The sequence below is a fragment of the Cherax quadricarinatus genome, chromosome 47, assembly GCF_038502225.1.
Source record: "Cherax quadricarinatus isolate ZL_2023a chromosome 47, ASM3850222v1, whole genome shotgun sequence".
Classification (NCBI taxonomy): domain Eukaryota; kingdom Metazoa; phylum Arthropoda; class Malacostraca; order Decapoda; family Parastacidae; genus Cherax; species Cherax quadricarinatus.
Window position 1 is genome coordinate 12,649,987 of NC_091338.1, and position 20,770 is coordinate 12,670,756.

At 38.3% G+C, this 20,770-nt stretch overlaps 1 protein-coding gene across 3 annotated transcripts in view; it reads right to left on the bottom strand.

Moving 5' to 3' along the window:
- Positions 1-20,770, bottom strand: part of LOC128696487 (PX domain-containing protein kinase-like protein) — a 130,340-nt gene that overhangs the window by 49,270 nt on the left and 60,300 nt on the right. For all 3 annotated transcript variants that reach the window (XM_070094686.1, XM_070094688.1, XM_070094687.1), the window contains exons 5-6: positions 4,618-4,780; positions 3,250-3,492 (exon numbers count right to left, since the gene is read on the bottom strand). In XM_070094686.1, the coding sequence (XP_069950787.1) occupies positions 3,250-3,492; positions 4,618-4,780 (406 nt within the window). The remainder of the gene's footprint in view (positions 1-3,249; positions 3,493-4,617; positions 4,781-20,770) is intronic.

The following is a 20,770-nucleotide window of genomic DNA, read 5'->3' on the forward strand; positions in this document are numbered from 1 at the left end:
ACAGGCGCTGTATAATCTCTATGGGTTTACTGCTCACCCATGATTATAATAATAATGTAACGATGCTAATTGGTGAATGAAATATGTATACAGTGGAACCTCAAGATGCTAATGTCATTGTTCATTATTAATTACAGGCACCCCCATGAGGATTACAGATTTAAAAACAAAATTTCTGATTTTATCTACATATCTGGCAATCTTAAGAGAACAATCATAAATCAATTGCAAAAGCATGGAGGAATATGTGTTGGGGACACCAACAATAAAAGGTAGAAAACATGATCTATACCACTGCCACAGTTCACCCAAAAATTTAGATCTGGGAAATTTTTGATAGCACCTCATGTATGCTCAATTGCATGTCTTTTCAATTTACATTCCTGCCTTCACTACTGATCAGAACAAAAAGAAAATTGAGTTTACCTTCGGTTTACTATTCATACTGAATTTAATGGAAGGCTACAAATTGTTTAAGTAATTCTAGTTGGAGTTAAAATGTTGCCTTTCTGGCCATATTTAGAAAATGTTATCTATATACCTCAACCAAATTAGGCCCAGGTGCAATATCAAGGGTACTAAATCAGTTTCCATCAATAAAATGGCCACGATTTTGCTTAGAGGATTACATATTTTCAAAACCATAGGTATGCTTGTTGTTACCCGTCTTTTCAGTTTAACAAACACACATTTAGTCAACTCTCACACTTGCATTCACTACTGAAACTCTACCATAATTATGAAAAGAGCAAAGAGTATTCTCCAATAACAAGCAGTTGCATCTCATTGTCCTATATTTTTAATTTATAGTATTCATTTAAAGGAAAACAAAAAAACTGCTTTAGCACAAATTGTTTAAATGAATATAGGACGAGATCCACCTCTAGTGCAAACTGCGGGGACCCACAGCCTCGGAGAAATGGAGATAAAGGCTTAGAGGACAAATATTTGGATTTCTTCCTAAAGCCATTTGAATATTCCACTTTCCCTACCACCCCATCTTTTAATTTTTTTTTTTTACCAATAGGTATATTTTATTACATAATATGGTACACAAGACTTAAAAGATACATTGCTGGGATACATTTCAATGGATTTGTCAGTTAAAATGGATTTGACAAATGGATTTGTCAGTTAAAAATAGGAGAGGAGAGTTATTAAATGGAGAGTTAGAGGTATTGGGAAGATGGAGGGAATATTTTGAGGAATTGTTAAATGTTGATGAAGATAGGGAAGCTGTGATTTCGTGTATAGGGCAAGGAGGAATAACATCTTGTAGGAGTGAGGAAGAGCCAGTTGTGAGTGTGGGGGAAGTTCGTGAGGCAGTAGGTAAAATGAAAGGGGGTAAGGCAGCCGGGACTGATGGGATAAAGATAGAAATGTTAAAAGCAGGTGGGGATATAGTTTTGGAGTGGTTGGTGCAATTATTTAATAAATGTATGGAAGAGGGTAAGATACCTAGGGATTGGCAGAGAGCATGCATAGTTCCTTTGTATAAAGGCAAAGGGGATAAAAGAGAGTGCAAAAATTATAGGGGGATAAGTCTGTTGAGTATACCTGGTAAAGTGTATGGTAGAGTTATTATTGAAAGAATTAAGAGTAAGACGGAGAATAGGATAGCAGATGAACAAGGAGGCTTTAGGAAAGGTAGGGGGTGTGTGGACCAGGTGTTTACAGTGAAACATATAAGTGAACAGTATTTAGATAAGGCTAAAGAGGTCTTTGTGGCATTTATGGATTTGGAAAAGGCATATGACAGGGTGGATAGGGGGGCAATGTGGCAGATGTTGCAGGTGTATGGTATAGGAGGTAGGTTACTGAAAGCAGTGAAGAGTTTTTACGAGGATAGTGAGGCTCAAGTTAGAGTATGTAGGAAAGAGGGAAATTATTTCCCAGTAAAAGTAGGCCTTAGACAAGGATGTGTGATGTCACCGTGGTTGTTTAATATATTTATAGATGGGGTTGTAAGAGAAGTAAATGCGAGGGTCTTGAAAAGAGGCGTAGAGTTAAAAGATAAAGAATCACACAAAGTGAGAGTTGTCACAGTTGCTCTTTGCTGATGACACTGTGCTCTTGGGAGATTCTGAAGAGAAGTTGCAGAGATTGGTGGATGAATTTGGTAGGGTGTGCAAAAGAAGAAAATTAAAAGTGAATACAGGAAAGAGTAAGGTTATGAGGATAACAAAAAGATTAGGTGATGAAGGATTGGATATCAGATTGGAGGGAGAGAGTATGGAGGAGGTGAATGTATTCAGATATTTGGGAGTGGACGTGTCAGCGGATGGGTCTATGAAAGATGAGGTGAATCATAGAATTGATGAGGGGAAAAGGGTGAGTGGTGCACTTAGGAGTATGTGGAGACAAAGAACTTTGTCCTTGGAGGCAAAGAGGGGAATGTATGAGAGTATAGTTTTACCAACGCTCTCATATGGGTGTGAAGCATGGGTGATGAATGTTGCAGCGAGGAGAAGGCTGGAGGCAGTGGAGATGTCATGTCTGAGGGCAATGTGTGGTGTGAATATAATGCAGAGAATTCGTAGTTTGGAAGTTAGGAGGAGGTGCGGGATTACCAAAACTGTTGTCCAGAGGGCTGAGGAAGGGTTGTTGAGGTGGTTCGGACATGTAGAGAGAATGGAGCGAAACAGAGTGACTTCAAGAGTGTATCAGTCTGTAGTGGAAGGAAGGCAGGGTAGGGGTCGGCCTAGGAAAGGTTGGAGGGAGGGGGTAAAGGAGGTTTTGTGTTTTGTGTTCGAGGGGCCTGGACTTCCAGCAGGCATGCGTGAGCGTATTTGACAGGAGTGAATGGAGACAAATGGTTTTTAATAATTGACGTGCTGTTGGAGTGTGAGCAAATTAACATTTATGAAGGGGTTCAGAGAAACCGGCAGGCCGGACTCGAGTCCTGGAGATGGGAAGTACAGTGCCTGCACTCTGAAGGAGGGGTGTTAATGTTGCAGTTTAAAAACTGTAGTGTAAAGCACCCTTCTGGCAAGACAGTGATGGAGTGAATGATGGTGAAAGTTTTTCTTTTAAGGGCCACCCTGCCTTGGTGGGAATCGGCCAGTGTGATAATAAAAATAAAAATTGCTAAATGTTTATCACAGATTACAATGCAAAAAATCCCATCTAGCTCCTCAGAGCTGGGGTGTATACCCAGGATATAGCAGGCTTTAACCCTGTGAATGGCAGCACTGAGTCGCTGGAATAGAAAATTGTTTAAATATAAATATTTCTCACTTATAAACTTACTTGACAATGCTGGGCTTTCTGGAGGAAATTCAGTGCAGGTGTTATCAGTAAGACGTTTACTAAATACCATTTCGTACAACGCATGACCAAAGCAGTAAACATCAATAGCCTCCATCGAGTTAATCTTCCGATGGTGTATCATGTGTGATCTTATATGATTTGGAAGCCCAACAACTTGGTTTTCTAGGTCTAACAGACGACACACATTATTATCAATAACCAAATTTCCAGTATGAAGATGCCCTAAAAGAGAAATATGAAAAATTATCACAATAAGGAATTATTAATTTTGTAAAGTTAAACTGTTCTTTATCACCTTACCTGTCCTTAGCTACTTGTAGAGGGTACATTGTTTATGCATTTACATTATTTTGTGAGAGCATTAATACTTATGTTGTACAAAGAGATCACATCCTATATTGTGTTACCATCCTACAAAACTGGATTTTAACTTTTTCTATCCTTTCTATAAATTAAGCCATTTATAGCTCATCTTAAGACAGTGTAGAATGAGGTGGTGGCTCTGGTGGCCTGGTGAGGGCCTGGGTTCGATTCCCAGCCAGAGTAGAAACATTGGGCATGTTTCTTTCCACCTGTTGTCTATGTTCCCCATCAGTAAAATGGGTACCAGGGTGTTAGCCGAGTGGTGTGGGTCGCATCCTGGGACACTGATCTAATTTGCCTGAAATGCTCAGCATATAGTAGTATATCATTAATGTACTTGTAATAAATAAAGATATTATTATTATTATTATTATGTGCTCCACCTCTCAGCACTTTGTAACTAGGTACAAAGTCCCTTTCCATGAAAAACAATGTTCTCTAATATGATAAAACAGATCAATTAAATGGGTCATTCTTTCTGGGGAAAAATGTTGATTATATGATATGTACGAACATGATGTAAACACAGTTCATTCCTCAACTGTGTGATAGAAATATCAATGGGCTGTAATATCAATGGAAAGGGATTTTTACATGATACTTTCTTTACTAGGTACCACACATTAAAGCATTTATAAAATGATAATCACCCTGTTCATAATGTAAACACTTCACTAAACACCAAACAATATCAATATTTAAAAAACAAAGCAGACCATTTCAACAGGTATTCAAAGCATCATAAGAGCTACAGCAACACTGTTTATGAAGTCATAAAGAAGCAATCTCTGATCAAGTGGAATTTGAAAAATCAGTTGTTTTTAAATTATAACTCTCATTGCAGCAAAATATGTTCTCACAGCATTAAATGTATTATTAAAATAAAACTTTAAAACCTGTCTATCATGTTGTTTAATATGCAGTACATCACTTTTATTTAGAATACTTACAAAAAAAGTTTGTAAATTGGGCAATTAAGCTTACCATGGCCTATACCCTTCTCGTGCAGGAACAGTAGTGCCTCTAAGATCTGTCTCCCATAAACTGCACAGTCTGTCTGCTCAATGGGAATAAACTTATCACTCGAGTATTTAACCAAAGAATTTCCTTGAGGCTTGGTTTGGTGAATCCTATCACGAAGACTTCCCTAGAACATAAAGAAAATCTAAATATTTCTTGTAAAGTCGAAAAATATTAGGCCTTAAACAATGTCAGACATATGCCACATGTCAGGTGACCAAGCTGTTTGACATATACAGTGGAACCTCTGATCAAGATCATAATTCATTCCAAAACTCTGGTCACGACCCGGTCATGACCTGAACCTAATTTCCCCAATGGATTGTATGTAAATACGATTAATCCATTCCAGACCCCTACAAACTGTATGTAAATTTTTTTTTTTTAAACTTTTAACCCTTTCAGGGTCCGTCCCGTAGATCTACGGCTTTACATTCAGGGTCCAAACCGTAGATCTACGCCATGAGCTCAGCTCACTCTGATAAACTGTGAGTGGTACGTTTGGGCCTAGATATGAGAGAATACATCTATGTGGTATTTGTGCACCACATAAAACAATTCCTGCAGCACACTGTGTATGAGAGGAAAAAAATGAAATCATGATTTTTCGATTAAAACAGCAACTTTGCAGTGTTTTTTCGTATATTTTTTATAGTTGTATTTGCGATTTCTTGGTCTCATTTGATAGAATGGAAGACATATTACAGACATAGAGATGATTTTGATTGGTTTTAGCATTGGAAATGGCTTGAAACTGAGCTCAAATAGCAGAAATGTTAAATTTTTGCCAATATTCAAGAGTAAACAAACGACCTCACACGTCTAATACACGTCAGCTGGTGGGTCTAATATACATTCACAAATATGGTGATGATATTTACACAATTATTACAGTATTGCACAACAGTAAATCTTCTATTTTTTGGTGTGAATAAAAATTCATTATGTGAATAAAAAATCAAAATGGAATTTATTTGTAAAGCCTCAAAACATAACTAATGAACAGAGGAAATGTTAGTTTAGTGCCAGGAATGCCTACATTGTTCATTCTGGACCCTATTTTGAAATTGAATATTTTGAACTTTGTGTTAAATTGGCCAAATTAACAATTTCCGATCACTTTATTTTGTAGTTGAAACAGTTGACTTGGCGATTTCTTGTGTTCAATCGATAGAATAGAAGTAATACTAGTGAAATAGCTAAGAATTTGGTTGATTGGAATAATGTAATTGGCCTAAAATAGGAGTCAAAGTCGGCAAAATCGCCGATTCGTAAATATCGCTGACACGTCAAAATTCGTGAGAGCATAATTTCGTCAATTTTCCACCAAATTTCGTACTTTTTGTTTTATTACCTTCACAAAAAGATTCTCTACGATTTCATAAGAAAAAATAACAAAATTTTTTTTTGAAAATTCTTGGACACTGGTGCGTGACTCCAGATTTGGGCCTTGGACCCTGAAAGGGTTAAGCACAAAAATAGTTATTTATACCACAGAATGCATAGTGTAATAGTAAACTAAATGTAAAAACCTTGAACAAGAGAAAACTAACATTGTACGAGTCTGTTGTAGACCCTTACGAACCATTTGCCGTAAACATTTTTTTTTAAGAGTTTTTAACCCTTTCATTGTTGGAACCCTGATTCTAAACTCTCGCTCTGCATCGAAAAATATTCGAAAAAAAAAAAAATATTTTTCTTACCAAAATCTTAAGAATATTTTTGTGAGTGTTTTAAAACAAAAAAAATTGTTATCAGAACTCACCAAGATACAGAGGTGTGAAGCTGACAGAAAGTGACCTGCTTATGAAAACATCAGCGACTGCCGCTCACGTGGTAATATTTTTATTGTATTTTTTTTTTATTTTTTAGTATTTTAATTTTTCAAGTAACTTTTGTGGCCTATGAGACCACTATAATGTGTAATGTATATATATCCACTTGTATGCAACACAATAACCGCACAATTATCATTACAATGTTTACAAAGCCTGTTTACACAAACAATAAAAAAAGTTGGTTATTACTATTGTTCTATAATATATATACACATACATAGTCACTAGACATGTTCCTAGAACTGCTACAGCTTGTGGAAGGTTGTTGTGTGCACGTTTGTTGGTGGATGTGCTGAGAGTGGCATGGCTGGTGTCACAATGATGCATTTCCACCACTCATCACCCACACCGTCTTCCCAAACAAGCATGCTGTCTTCACCACCCACATGGATTAAGTCACTGACTTTTTTGGGTTATCCTAGGTTGATGGTTTTCTGGGTCGTCCTTCCTTCCTTCATTCCTTCCTCTCATCTCTTCCTTCCTTCCTTCCTTCCTTGCTTTTTTTCTTTCTTCCTTCCTTCCTTCTGGTTTCCTGGGCATTGCTTTCGGTCACAAACTCCTCAAAACCATGAAATTCATCTTCACTGACAGTTCCATCTGTGTTAGAACTGTCACTTGGGAAAAGAAGAGTCCCAATTCACCGGGGTACAAGGTATTTCTTACCGCAAGGCATGGTAAACAAGGCACACTGAAATGGCATTCCCACAATGCACCACTGGCTCCACAATTGCTTTTATACTGCACACACTGACCATGCAGACCCATTCTCTCACATGCAGGCCTACCAGCTTTCTCCAGCTAGATTTGAGGCCACTACAATTTTGGCGTAGTATTACAGGACCAACATTAGCTCTCAAAGCCGTAATATTACGGGACCACCAGTCAAAGGGTTAAGCACAGAAAAAAATAATCAAAGTTTGAAAAATCCTTAATTATACAAAATAATGCGCAGTTTAATAGAAAAAAAAAAAATAGAGAGGAAAAACATACTGCAAACAACCAAGAAAACAAAAAGAATTCAAAAAACACACGAAAAACAACACAAGAAGTTCACAGCGAATGAACGTGTCTAACTGAGACCGACTACAAGGTGAGGGTTTTTGTTAGATGTACACAAACAGGAAGTAGGGAAAATTGGCGTTAAAAAAAAAAGGCATGAAATGTGAAAATTGGCGCGGCTGTGTTTGTTTGGCACCTGATTGTGTGTTCGTGACCAGATGCAAAAAGTTGGTGAATTTTTTGGTCATGAACCGATTTGTTCATGTTCAGAAGCGTTCGTGACCAGAGGTTCCACTTCACACATTTTTTAGTGCCTTCAAATTTGCAGAGAGCTGCGAGTTTAGATCTCAAATTCAGTTGTTTGGGACACCTACCACCTGGGGAAAAAATCTAGGACCACTGCAGGTACATGCAGTGCATCATGGGAAATACTACCTCAAAAGCAAATGTAAACCAGGACCTGTCTTGCTACCACTAACTTCCCTCCCAGCAAATAGGGCATAGAACTGACAGGAAGATGCCTTATTTGTTCCAAATTTATTACATTTTCATAGTACAAAACCCCTGTACTAACAGCAAAATTCAGTCAAAAAGAATGTAAAATTTTTCCCACCTGTAGTGTGAATCATTTCCATGTTCTGAGGAGTTTCACAATTTTAAACAAATGTAATATCAAAAGATTTCCTTATGAGTAGTGTTAGAAGACAGAAACAGTCATTAGAAATAAGAACAAATTTGCAGAAATTTAGAGAATATTTCAACTTCAGGACTTGAGTCCTGGAGGTTGAAAGTACAGTGCCTACACCCTGAACGAGGGGTGGGAATATTCGCAATTTGGAGAGGCATCTGAACTGCAGTAATGCCATGCCTCTGGCAAGACAGTCATAGTGTGAGTGATGGTGAAAGTATTTCTTCTTTTTCAAGTAGCCCTACCTTGGTGGAGGTGATGCTTGCTGTGTTTCTTTACATGTTTTGAGTGCTAGAAAATCTTCAAACAAAACTATTATCATTGTGTATATACAGAAGCCATCATAAACATGAACACACAAACATGCTTTTAGCAGACCATATGCCTGACAGTTCCAAGAAGTACCAGGGCAACTTCTGTGTGACTGTGCCCCTTGCCATACTGCTAAAGACATTAAAGATTGGCTACATGACTGTGATATATCATTCTTTAACCCTTTCAGGATCGGAACCCGATCTGAAACTTTCTTTCAGGGTCGGAGAGTTCATAAAAAAAAATTATGAAATAATAAAGAATCTTTTCTCCGAACATATTGAAACCAAAAGTACGAAACATGATGGAAAACTTATGGAATTACGCTATCGCAAAGTTAGTGGTCAAGACAATATTTACACATCAGTGATTTCACCCACTTTGAACCCTATTTTCGGCCAATTCCATTCTTCCAGTCGACCAACCTCATTGCTATTTTGCTAATATTCCTTCTATTCTATCAATTAATTACAAGAAACAGCCCATTTACTTATTTCAACTAATCGAAGTGATCAGAAATCAGTAATGTGGCCAATTTCACACAAAATTCAGAAACTGCCAATTTCAAAATAGGATCCAGAATAAACAACGTAAACATTCCATGCACTAAAACAAAATTTCCCCTGTTCATTAGTCACACCCTCAGGCCTCTCCTGTAATACACTTTTTTTCCATTTTGAATTTTTATTCACATAAAAAATAGAAGATTTACTCTAATGCAGGCTACTGAATTGTAATAATTGTATAACCAATGTCAGCACATTTGTGAACATGTATTACACCAACCAGCTGGACAGGTATTGGATGACTGATGTAATTTGTGTACTATGGAATACTGGAAAAAATCAAACGTTTCTACTATTTTGAGCTTAATTTCAAGCTACTTTCAGTCCTGAAACCAATGAAAATATCTCTATTTGTATAATACATCTTCCATTCTATCAAACGAGACCATAAAACCGAGAATACAAACATACAGACCATACGAATATACACCGTAAAGTCAACGTTTTAAACCAAAAAGTCAGTTTTTTCCCCATTATGCACTGCATGCTGCAGGCTTTTTTTTTCATATCGTGCACACTCACTACAGACCCATTCTCTCACATCTAGGCACAAATTTACCACTCACAGCTTATCTGAGCAAGATGAGCTCATGGCATAAAACTATGGGACCAACCTGGGCTTCAAAGCCGTATAACAATGGGACCAACTTTGAAAGGGTTAATGACTGACCTGGTAACTCGCCAGACTTAAATCTGATAGCAAATGTGTCCATATAGCTTCACTATATGGACATGTTCTGTATCACCAATTCTTAGCATGTGTAAAAGGGTACTGACTCTTCTATCCTCCATAATGTAGCCTTATCAATGGCCTAAGAGACATATGAAGTGCATTAACCCTTTCAGTGTCGAAACCCATGATCCTTAACTCAGTCGAAAAATTTAAAAAAAAAAAAAAAAAAAAAAGTCTTATGAAATGATAGAGAATCTTTTCCCGATGGTAATGACACAAAAAGTACAAAATTTGATGGAAAGCTTACGGAATTACACTCTCGCAACGTTAGCAATCTCTGCTATATTCATGCATTGGTGATTTCACCCACTTTGAGCTCTATTTTCGGCCAATTTCATTGCTTCAGTCGACTAAAATCATAGCTATTTCTTTAGATCTCCAACTCCATTTGCTCTATCAAATGAGTACAAGAAACCATCCATTTACCGATTACAACTACCCAATAAAGTGGTCAAATTGGCAATTTGGGCAATTTCACACAAATTTCAAAAGATGCCAATTTCAAAATAGGGTCCAGAATAAACAAGAGACAGACATTCCTGGCACTAAAATAACATTTTCTCTGTTCATTAGTCATGTCTCCAGGCCCCTCTTATATTACTCTTGCTTTCCATTTTGAATTTTTACTCTCAAAAAAATAGAAGATTTACTGTTATGCAGACTACTGCATTATTATAATAAATGTCAACCCATTCATGACTGCATATCAGACTTGCCAGTTGGACACACATTGGACAGCGATGTCATTTGTTAACTCTTGAACATCGGCAAAAATCGAACATTTCCGATACTTTGAGCTCAATTTCAAGGTACTTTTCATAGTGAAACCAATTAAAACCATCTCCATTTCTGTAATACATCTCCTATTCTATCAAATGAGACTAAGAAAACAAGAATACAACCATAAATATCATACAAAATACACTGCAAAGTCGCTGTTTTAAACCAAAAACAGGGTCGGAGTTTTTTTTTCTCATTATCCACATGCAGACCCATTCTTTCATATGTAGGCCTACCAGCTTTCTTCTACCAGATCTGAAGGAGCTATAATTTTGGCGTAGTATTACAGGACCAACACTGACTCGCAAGCTGTAATATTATGGGGCCAACACTGAAAGGGTTAAGAGGAAGGGTAACCCTTCAAAATACTGGGATAGGTGAGAAACCCATACGTATTTCAGTATTTCATTATAAAAACTATACATTATGATTTGCATTCTCTGTGTGCTTATGTACACACACTTAACCCTTTCAGGGTTTCTGACGTACTAGTATGGCTTATGCAGGAGGGTTTTTGACGTACTAGTACACCTAAATTCTAGCGCCCTCAAATCTAGTGAGAGAAAGCTGGTAGGCCTACATATGAAAGAATGGGTCTATGTGGTCAGTGTGCACAGTATAAAAAAAAATCCTGCAGCACACAGTGCGTAATGAGAAAAAAAAGACTTTGACCGTGTTTTTGGTTTAAAACAGCGACTTTGCACTGTATTTTCGTATGGTATTTATGATGGTATTCTAGTTTTCCTGGTCTCATTTTATAGAATGGAAGACATATTACAGAAATTGAGACGATTTTGATTCGTTTTACAATGAAAAGTACCTTGAAATTGAGCTCAAAATAGCTGAAATCTTCGATTTTTGCCAAAGTTCAAAAGTAAACAAATCATGCTACGCATCCAATACACGTCAACTGGCGAGTCTAATATTCTTTCACAAGTGCGCTGATATTCTTTATACCATTTCTACACTAATGCAGTAGTCTGCATAACAGTAAATCTTCTAATTTTTTGTGAGAATAAAAATTCAAAGTGGAAAGCAAAAGAATGTAAGAGGGGCATGGGGACATGACTAATGAACAGAGGAAATGTTATTTTAGTGCCAGGAATGTCTTCCTTGTTTATTCTGGACCCTATTTGGAAATTGGCATCTTTTGAAATTTGTGTGAAATTGGCAAAATTGCTAAATTCTGACCACTTTATTGGATAGTTGAAATTGGTAAATGGGTGGTTTCTTGTACTCATTCGATAGAAAAAATGGAGTTCTAGCGAAAAAGTTATGATTTTTGTCGACTAGTACACTGGAATTTTCAGAAAATAGGGCTCAAAGTGGGCAAAATCGCCAATGCGTAAACATTGTTGATACCGCTAACTTTGCAGGAGCATAATTCCGTAAGTTTTCCATCAAACTTCATACTTTTGGTGTCATTATGATCGGGAAAAGATTCTCTGTCTTTTCATAAGAATTTTTTTTTTTTTTTTTTAAATTTGTCGACCCTGAGAACAAGTCTGGGAGAGGGCCTGTTGATCCTGAAAGGGTTAAAAAATAAATATGGTGTAAATAAATTGGAAAACATAAACCTGACATATGCACATATACTGATGTTGCCAATCAGTGATCACTAATTTCAACACTCCATAAATTATAAAATTTTCATCCAATTTTGTTTTTTTATTCTAGTAAAAACAATGAACACTAAGCCTTAACCCTTTCAGGGTCCAAGGCCCAAATCTGAAGTGGTGCCCCAGTGTCCAAGAATTTTCAAAAAAAAAAATTTGTTATTTTTTCTTATGAAATGGTAAAGAATCTTTTTGTGAAGGTAATAAAACAAAAAGTACGAAATTTGATGAAAAATTGATGAAATTATGCTCTCGCGAATTTTGATGTGTCAGCGATATTTATGAATCGGCGATTTTGCCGACTTTGACTCCCATTTTAGGCCAATTACATTATTCCAGTAAACCAAATTCTTAGCTATTTCACTAGTATTACTTCTATTCTATCGATTGAGCACAAGAAATCAGCAAGTCAACTGTTTCAACTACAAATTAAAGTGATCGGAAATTGTTAATTTGGCCAATTTAACACAAAGTTCAAAATATTCCAATTTCAAAATAGGGTCCAGAATAAACAATATAGGTATTCCTGGAACTAAACTAACATTTCCTCTGTTCATTAGTTATGTTTTGAGGCTTTACAAATAAATTCCATTTTGATTTTTTATTCACATAATGAATTTTTATTCACTCCAAAAAATTGAAGATTTACTGTTATGCAATACTGTAATAATTGTATAAATATCATCACCATATTTGTGAATGCATATTAGACCCACCAGCTGGCGTGTATTAGATGTGTGAGGTCGTTTGTTTACTCTTGAATATTGGCAAAAATTTAACATTTCTGCTACTTTGAGCTCAGTTTCAAGCCATTTCCAGTGCTAAAACCAATCAAAATCATCTCTATTTCTGTAATATGTCTTCCATTCTATCAATTGAGACCAAGAAATCGCAAATACAACTATAAAAAACATACGAAAAAACACTGCAAAGTCGCTGTTTTAATAAAAAAATCATGATTTCAGTTTTTTTCTCTCATTATACACAGTGTGCTGCAGGATCTGTTTTATGTGGTGCACACATACCACATAGATGTATTCTCTCATATCTAGGCCCAAATGTACCACTCACAGTTTATCAGAGTGAGCTGAGCTCATGGTGTAGATCTACGGTTTGGACCCTGAACGTAAAGCCGTAGATCTACGGGACGGACCCTGAAAGGGTTAAACTGTGGGATACCCTGAAAAAAAAAATACAGTTCAACAGAGTACATTTTTTCTGAATTGAATAAGACTAAAATGAGTGGAATTTGATAAAAACTTATGATTTTATGGTGTGTTGAAGTAGAAGAAAAAATGATCATTTATTGGCAACAGTGGCATAAAAGTGCCAGCAATATTTTGGTTTTACAATTAATGACACTAAGACATAATTGTTTTCCTGTTTTTTTAATTGCTTTTAATGTTTAACACTATGTACACTAGTTTCTTATGATATTAGATGTTTTAACACTTTAAACATGGGTAAAAATGCTTAGCCCAACACTGCTCCACTTGAAATATACAGTATAAATGTTTCTTCTCTCTTTTTCTTTATTATTTTGGTCTTCTAAGGCTATATACAAGGAATCAGGAGGGCCTAGCATATCTGGCACCCTCTTTTTGGCATTTCATGTTTTCATTGGCTTTCAACTGAGCCACTGTTCATTGTGTTCAGTGCTTTTACCTCTCTGCTGTTTTCGCACAACAGCTGTGTAAGGGAAAGGTGACCAGCACCATATTTTAAAGTAAATATTGTATGTACTGTGTAATTGTTTGTTTTTTAATGGCTAGCTGTACTGAGCACTTAATATATGATAGTGTAGACATGTCATCAGGCATTTTAGATGCATTTGATGATGAAAAACACTCTTTTCCACCTGCTGGTGATTTCCACTTATCGCACGGGGTTGGGAACCTAAGATCCGTATAAACGGGGCTCTTTTTCTCCATGGAGAGAAAAAGAGATGTTAAGAGAATGATGAAGGAATGTAAGAGCAAATGAGAGTGGGTGAGATAGTATCAACAAATTTTTCTGAAAATAAGAAAAAGTTTTTTAGCGAGATAAATAAGTTAAGAAAGTCTAGGGAACGAATGGATTTGGCAGTTAAAAATAGGAGAGGAGAGAGATATATATTGGGATGATGGAGGGAATATTTTAAGGAACTGTTAAATGTTGAAGATAGGGAAGCTGCGATTTTTGTGTATTGGGCAGGGAGGTATAACATCTTGTAGGAGTGAGGAAGAGCCAACTGTGAGTGTCAGGGAGGTGCATGAGGCAGTGGGTAGAATGAAAGGGATATAAAGCAGCTAGGACTGATAGGATAAAGACAGAAATGTTAAAAGTGGGAGGGATATACAGTGGACCCCCGCTTTACGATCACCTCCCAATGCGACCAATTATGTACGTGTATTTATGTAAGTGCGTTTGTACGTGTATGTTTGGGGGTCTGAAATGGACTAATCTAATTCACAATATTCCTTATGGGAACAAATTCGCTCAGTAATGGCACCTGAACATACTTCTGGAATGAAATAATATCGTAAACCGGGGGTCCACTGTATTTTTGGAATGGTTGCTGCTTTTATTTAATAAATGTATAGAAGAGGGGAAGGTACCAAGGAACTGCCAGAGAGTATGTATTGTTCCTTTGTATAAAGGCACAGAGGACAAGAGAGTAAAAATTATAGGGGTATAAGCCTGTTGAGTATACCTGGTAAAGTGTATTGTCGAGTTATTACAGCCTCTCCTCACTTAATGACAGAGTTCTGTTCCTAAGACCACATCGTTAAACGAATTCGTCACTAAGTGAAGAGCCTACTATTATGGTAGTGGGTTCGTGTCAACCATCTTTGATATTGTTTTAATGTCACCTTTGCACCATTTATAACATTTCTGGTATATTTTTAAATGTTTATACAGTAGTGTACTGTATATTGAAAGAAACTTAATAGAGGAAATCAGCTCTAATATACATTATTTAGTTATAAATACTGGTCAGAGAGCCGGTCATAAGTCCGAGGCATCGGTAAACGAGTGGTACATCGGTAAGCGAGAAGAGGCTGTATCGAAAGAATTAAGAGTAAGACGGAGAATAGGATCACAGATGAACAAGGAGTGCATTAGTGTTCGCAATAAAGCTAACAGAATGCTTGGCTTCATCTCTAGAAGTATAAATAATAGAAGTCCTCGGGTTGTTCTTCAACTCTCTATATCCTTGGTTAGGCCTCATTTGGATTATGCTGCACAGTTCTGGTCACCGTATTACAGAATGGATATACGTAAATGCACTGGAAAATGTACAGAGGAGGATGACAATGATGATCCCATGTATCAGGAATCTTCCCTATGAGGATAGACTGAGGGCCCTGAATTTGCACTCTCTCGAAAGGCGTAGAATTAGGGATGATATGATCGAGGTGTATAAATGGAAAACAGAAATAAATAAAGGGGATTTAAATAGCATGCTGAAAATTCCCCCCCCCCCCCCAGACAGGACTCACAGCAATGGTTTCAAGTTGGAAAAATTCAGATTCAGGAAGGATATAGGAAAGCACTGGTTTGGTAATAGAGTTGGGAATGAGTGGAACAAACTCCTGAGTACAGTTATTGAGGCTAAAACATTGTGTAGCTTTAAAAATAGGCTAGATAAATACATGAGTGGGTGTGGGTGGATGCGAGTTGGACCTGACTAGCTTGTGCTACTAGGTCTGATGCAGTGCTCCTTCATTAAGTCGAAGTGACCTGATTAGGAGGGTCATTGGGCTAATTGGGGGAGGGAGGGGACATGCACCTGCTTTGCATGGATCAGTAGGCCTGTTGCAGTGTTCCTTCTTTCTTATGTTCTTTATGAAGGGTAGGGGGTGTGTATGTCAAGTGTTTACAGTGAAGCATATAGGTGAACAGTATTCAGACAAGGGTAAAAAGGTTTTCATTGTATTTATGGACTTGAAAAAGGAATATGATAGGGTAGATAGGAGAGCAGCTTGGCAAATGTTGCAAATGTATGGAACTGGTGGTAAGTTACTGAAAGCAATTAAGAGTTTTTAATGAGAATAGTGAGGCTTAGGTTAGAGCATGTAGGAGAGAGGGAGATTATTTCCCAGTAAAAGTAGGCCTTAGACAGGGATGTGTGATGTCAACATGGTTGTTCAATATATTTATAGATGGGGTTGTAAGAGAAGTGAATGCTCAGGTATTGGCAAGAGGTTTACCTGGAGTTTACCTGGAGAGGGTTTCAGGGGTCAATGCCCCTGCATCCCGGTCTGAGACCAGGCCTCATGGTGGATCAGGGTCTGATCAACCAGGCTGTTACTGCTGGCCACACTTAAGCTGACATACAAACCACAGCCTGGTTGGTCAAGTACTGACTTTAGGTGCCTGTCCAGTGCCTTCTTGAAGACAGCCAGGGGTCTATTGGTAATCCCCCTTATGTATGCTGGGAGGCAACTGAACAGTCTTGGGCCCCAGACACTGTGTTGTCTCTCAGTGTACTCGTGGCTCCCCCTGCTTTTCATCGGGGGAATGTTGAATCTCATGCCGAGTCTTTTGCTTTCATATGGAGTGATTTTTGTGTGCAGGTTTGGTACCAATCCCTCCAGGACCTTCCAAGTGTACATTATCATGCACCTCTCTCGCCTGCATTCGAGGGAATACAGATCAAGGACCTTCAACCGTTCCCAGTAGTTTAGGTGCATTATCACACTTGTGTGTGCCATGAAAGTTTTTTGTACACTCTCCAGGTCTGCAATGTCGCCAGCCTTGAAGGGGGCCATTAGTGTACAGCAGTATTCCAGCCTAGAGAGCACAAGCAATTTTAAGAGAATCATCATGGGTGGGATTAAGAGATAAAGAATCTAACACAAAGTGGGAGTTGTCACAGTTGCTCATTGCTGATGACACTGCTTTTGAGAGATTCTGAAGAGAAGTTGCAGAGACTGGTGAATGAATTTGGAAGGGTATGTAAAAGAAGGAAATTAAAGTGAACACAGGAAAGAGCAAGATGATGAAGATAACAGAAAATTTAGGTAATGAAGATATAAAAGATTGCAGGGAGTATGGAAGAAGTGAATGTATTCAGATATCTGGGAGTAGACTTGTCAGCAGATGGGTCTATGAAAGACAAGGCAAATCACAGAATTGATCATGAGAAAAAGGTGAGTGGAGCAATGAGGAGTCTGTAAAGATAAAAAACATTATCCATGGAAGCAAAGAAGGAAATGTACGAGAGTATAGTGGTACCAATATTCTTACATGGGTGTGAAGCATGGGTGGCGAGTGTTGTAACAAGGAGAAGGCTGGAGGCAATGAAGATGTGGTGTCTGAGGACAACAAGCGGTGTGAATATAATGCAGAGAATCTGTAGCTGGGAGATTAGAAGGTGCAGAATTTCTAAAAGTATTATCCAGAGGGCAGAGGAAGGGTTGTTGAGGTTGTTTGGACATTTAGAGAGGATGGAACAATATATAATGACTTGGAGAGCATATAAATCTGTAGAGGAAGGAAGAAGGGGTAGGGGTCATCCTAGGAAAGGTTGGAGGAAGGGGGGCAAAGGAGGTTGTGTGCAAGGGGCCTGGATTTCCCAAGCACAAGTAAGCATGTTAGATAGGAGCAAGTGGAGGCAAATGGTATTTATGACTTGATGTGCTGTTGGAATGTGAGCAAAGTAACATTTATGAAGGGATTCATGGAAACCGGTTAGCCAGACTCAAGTCCTAAAGGTGGGAAGTACAGTGCCTGCACTCTGAAGATGGAGCGTTGATACGCTGCAGTTTTTTAAATGTAGTGTAGGCATGTCTCTGGAAAGACAGTAATGATGATGGTGTTTCTTCATTTTCGGGTCACCCTGCCTTGATGAGAAACCACCAATGTGTTAATAAAAAAAGTTTATTCCCTTTCTTTTTTTTTTTTCAATATTTTGGTATTCTAAGGCTACGTACAATGAATGCTTATAACAGCGGTTCTTAACCTGGGTTCGTTCGGCAGAGGTCACACACACACAGTGTGTGTGTGTGTGTGTGTGTGTGTGTGTGTGTGTACTCACCTAGTTGTACTCGCCTAGTTGAGGTTGCAGGGGTCAAGTCCAAGCTCCTGGCCCCGCCTCTTCACTGGTCGCTACTAGGTCACTCTCCCTGAACCGTGAGCTTTATCATACCTCTGCTTAAAGCTACGTATGGATCCTGCCTCCACTACCCAAACTATTCCACTTCGTGACTACTCTGTGGCTGAAGAAATACTTCCTAACATCCCTGCGATTCATCTGTGTCTTCAACTTCCAACTGTGTCCCCTTGTTGCTGTGTCCCATCTCTGGAACATCCTGTCTTTGTCCACCTTGTCAATTCCTCTCAGTATTTTGTATGTCGCTATCATGTCCCCCCTATCTCTCCTGTCCTCCAGTGTTGTCAGGTTGATTTCCCTTAACCTCTCCTCGTAGGACATACCCCTTAGCTCTGGGACTAGGCTTGTTGCAAACCTTTGCACTTTTAGTTTCTTTACGTGCTTGGCTAGGTGTGGGTTCCAAACTGGTGCCACATACTCCAATATGGGTCTAATGTACACGGTGTACAGGATCCTGAACGATTCCTTATTAGGATGGATGTGTGTGTGTGTGTGTGTGTGTGTGTGCGTGCGTGTGTGCGTGTGTGTGCATGTGCATGTGCGTGTGCGTGTGTATGTGTGTACTCACCTAGTTGAGGTTGCGGGGGTCGAGTCCGAGCTCCTGGCCCCGCCTCTTCACTGATCGCTACTAGGTCACTCTCCCTGAGCCGTGAGCTTTATCATACCTCTGCTTAAAGCTATGTATGGATCCTGCCTCCACTACATCGCTTCCCAAACTATTCCACTTACTGACTACTCTGTGGCTGAAGAAATACTTCCTAACTTCCCTGTGATTCATCTGTGTCTTCAGCTTCCAACTGTGTCCCCTTGTTACTGTGTCCAATCTCTGGAACATCCTGTCTTTGTCCACCTTGTCAATTCCTCTCAGTATTTTGTATGTCGTTATCATGTCCCCCCTATCTCTCCTGTCCTCCAGTGTCGTCAGGTTGATTTCCCTTAACCTCTCCTCGTAGGACATACCTCTTAGCTCTGGGACTAGTCTTGTTGCAAACCTTTGCACTTTCTCTAGTTTCTTCACGTGCTTGGCTAGGTGTGGGTTCCAAACTGGTGCCGCATACTCCAATATGGGCCTAACATACACGGTGTGTGTGTGTGTGTGTGTGTGTGTGTGTGTGTGTGTGTGTGTGTGTGTGTGTGTGTGTGTGTGTCTCCATTCTGTTCACCCCACTCGTATGATTTGTGATGTAACTCCGCTTAAGCCATCATTGGCTGCAGCTGATCATGCCGCATTGCTTGCCCTTGATATCTGTGCTGCAGAGAATTTGGCGAGCTCAGTAGCTGACTTGTGACTGTTGTGATTGTACAGCATTTGTGATTTCCTGCCTAATCTTTCAATCGCTTCATACTATGTTAACCCCTTGACTGTCGCAACCACAAATCCTGAGCCGTCTCCTGGTGTCACAAAATTTTCGAAAATAAAAAAAAAATTGTTTTTCTTATGAAATGATAGAGAATCTTTTCCCAATTGTAATGACACCAAAAGAACAAAATTTGATGGAAAACTTATGGAATTACACTCTCGCGAAGTTAGTGACCTCGGCGATATTTATGAATCGGCAATTTCGCCCACTTTGAGCCCTATTTTTGGCTAATTCCATTGTTCCAGTTGACCAAACTCATAGCTATTTCTTAACCTTTTGACTGTCGCGGCCGTATATATATGTCTTACGAGGTACCGTGTTTGACGTATATATACTCACAAATTCCAGCGGCTTTAAATCAAGCAGGAGAAAGCTGGTAGGCCCACATGTGAGAGAATGGGTCTGTGTGATCAGTGTGCACCATATAAAAAAAATCCTGGAGCACGCAGTGCATAATGAGAAAAAAAAAAACTCCGACCGATTTTTTTAATTAAAATGCCGACTTTGTGGTCTATTTTCGTATAGTATTTATGGTTGTATTCTCGTTTTCTTGATCTCATTTGATAGAATGGAAAACATATTATAGAAACAGAGGTGATTTTGATTGATTTTACTATAAAAAGAACCTAGAAATGGAGCTCAAAGTAGGGCAAATGTTTGATTTTTGCCAATATTCAAAAGTAAACAAATGATGCCATTGTCCAATAAATGTCCAACTAGCCATTCTAATATGCAGTCATGAATGGGTTGATGTTATTTATACAATTATTACAGTATTACAGTAGTCTGCATAATAGTAAGCCTTCTATTTTTTGTCTGAATAAAAATTCAAAATAGAAAGCAAGAGTAATATCAGAGGGGCCTGGAGACATGACTGATGAGCAAATAAAATGGTATTTTAGAGCCAGGAATGTCTTCATTGTTCATTCTGGACCTTATTTTGAAATTGTCATATTTTTTAGTTTTCGTGAAATTGGCCAAATTGCAAATTTCTGACCACATTATTAGGTAGTTGAAATCGGTAAATGGGGAGTTTCTTGTACTCAATCAATAGAAAAAATGGAGTTCTAAAGAAATAGCTATGAGTTTGGGCGACTGGAACAATGGAATTAGCCGAAAATAGGGCT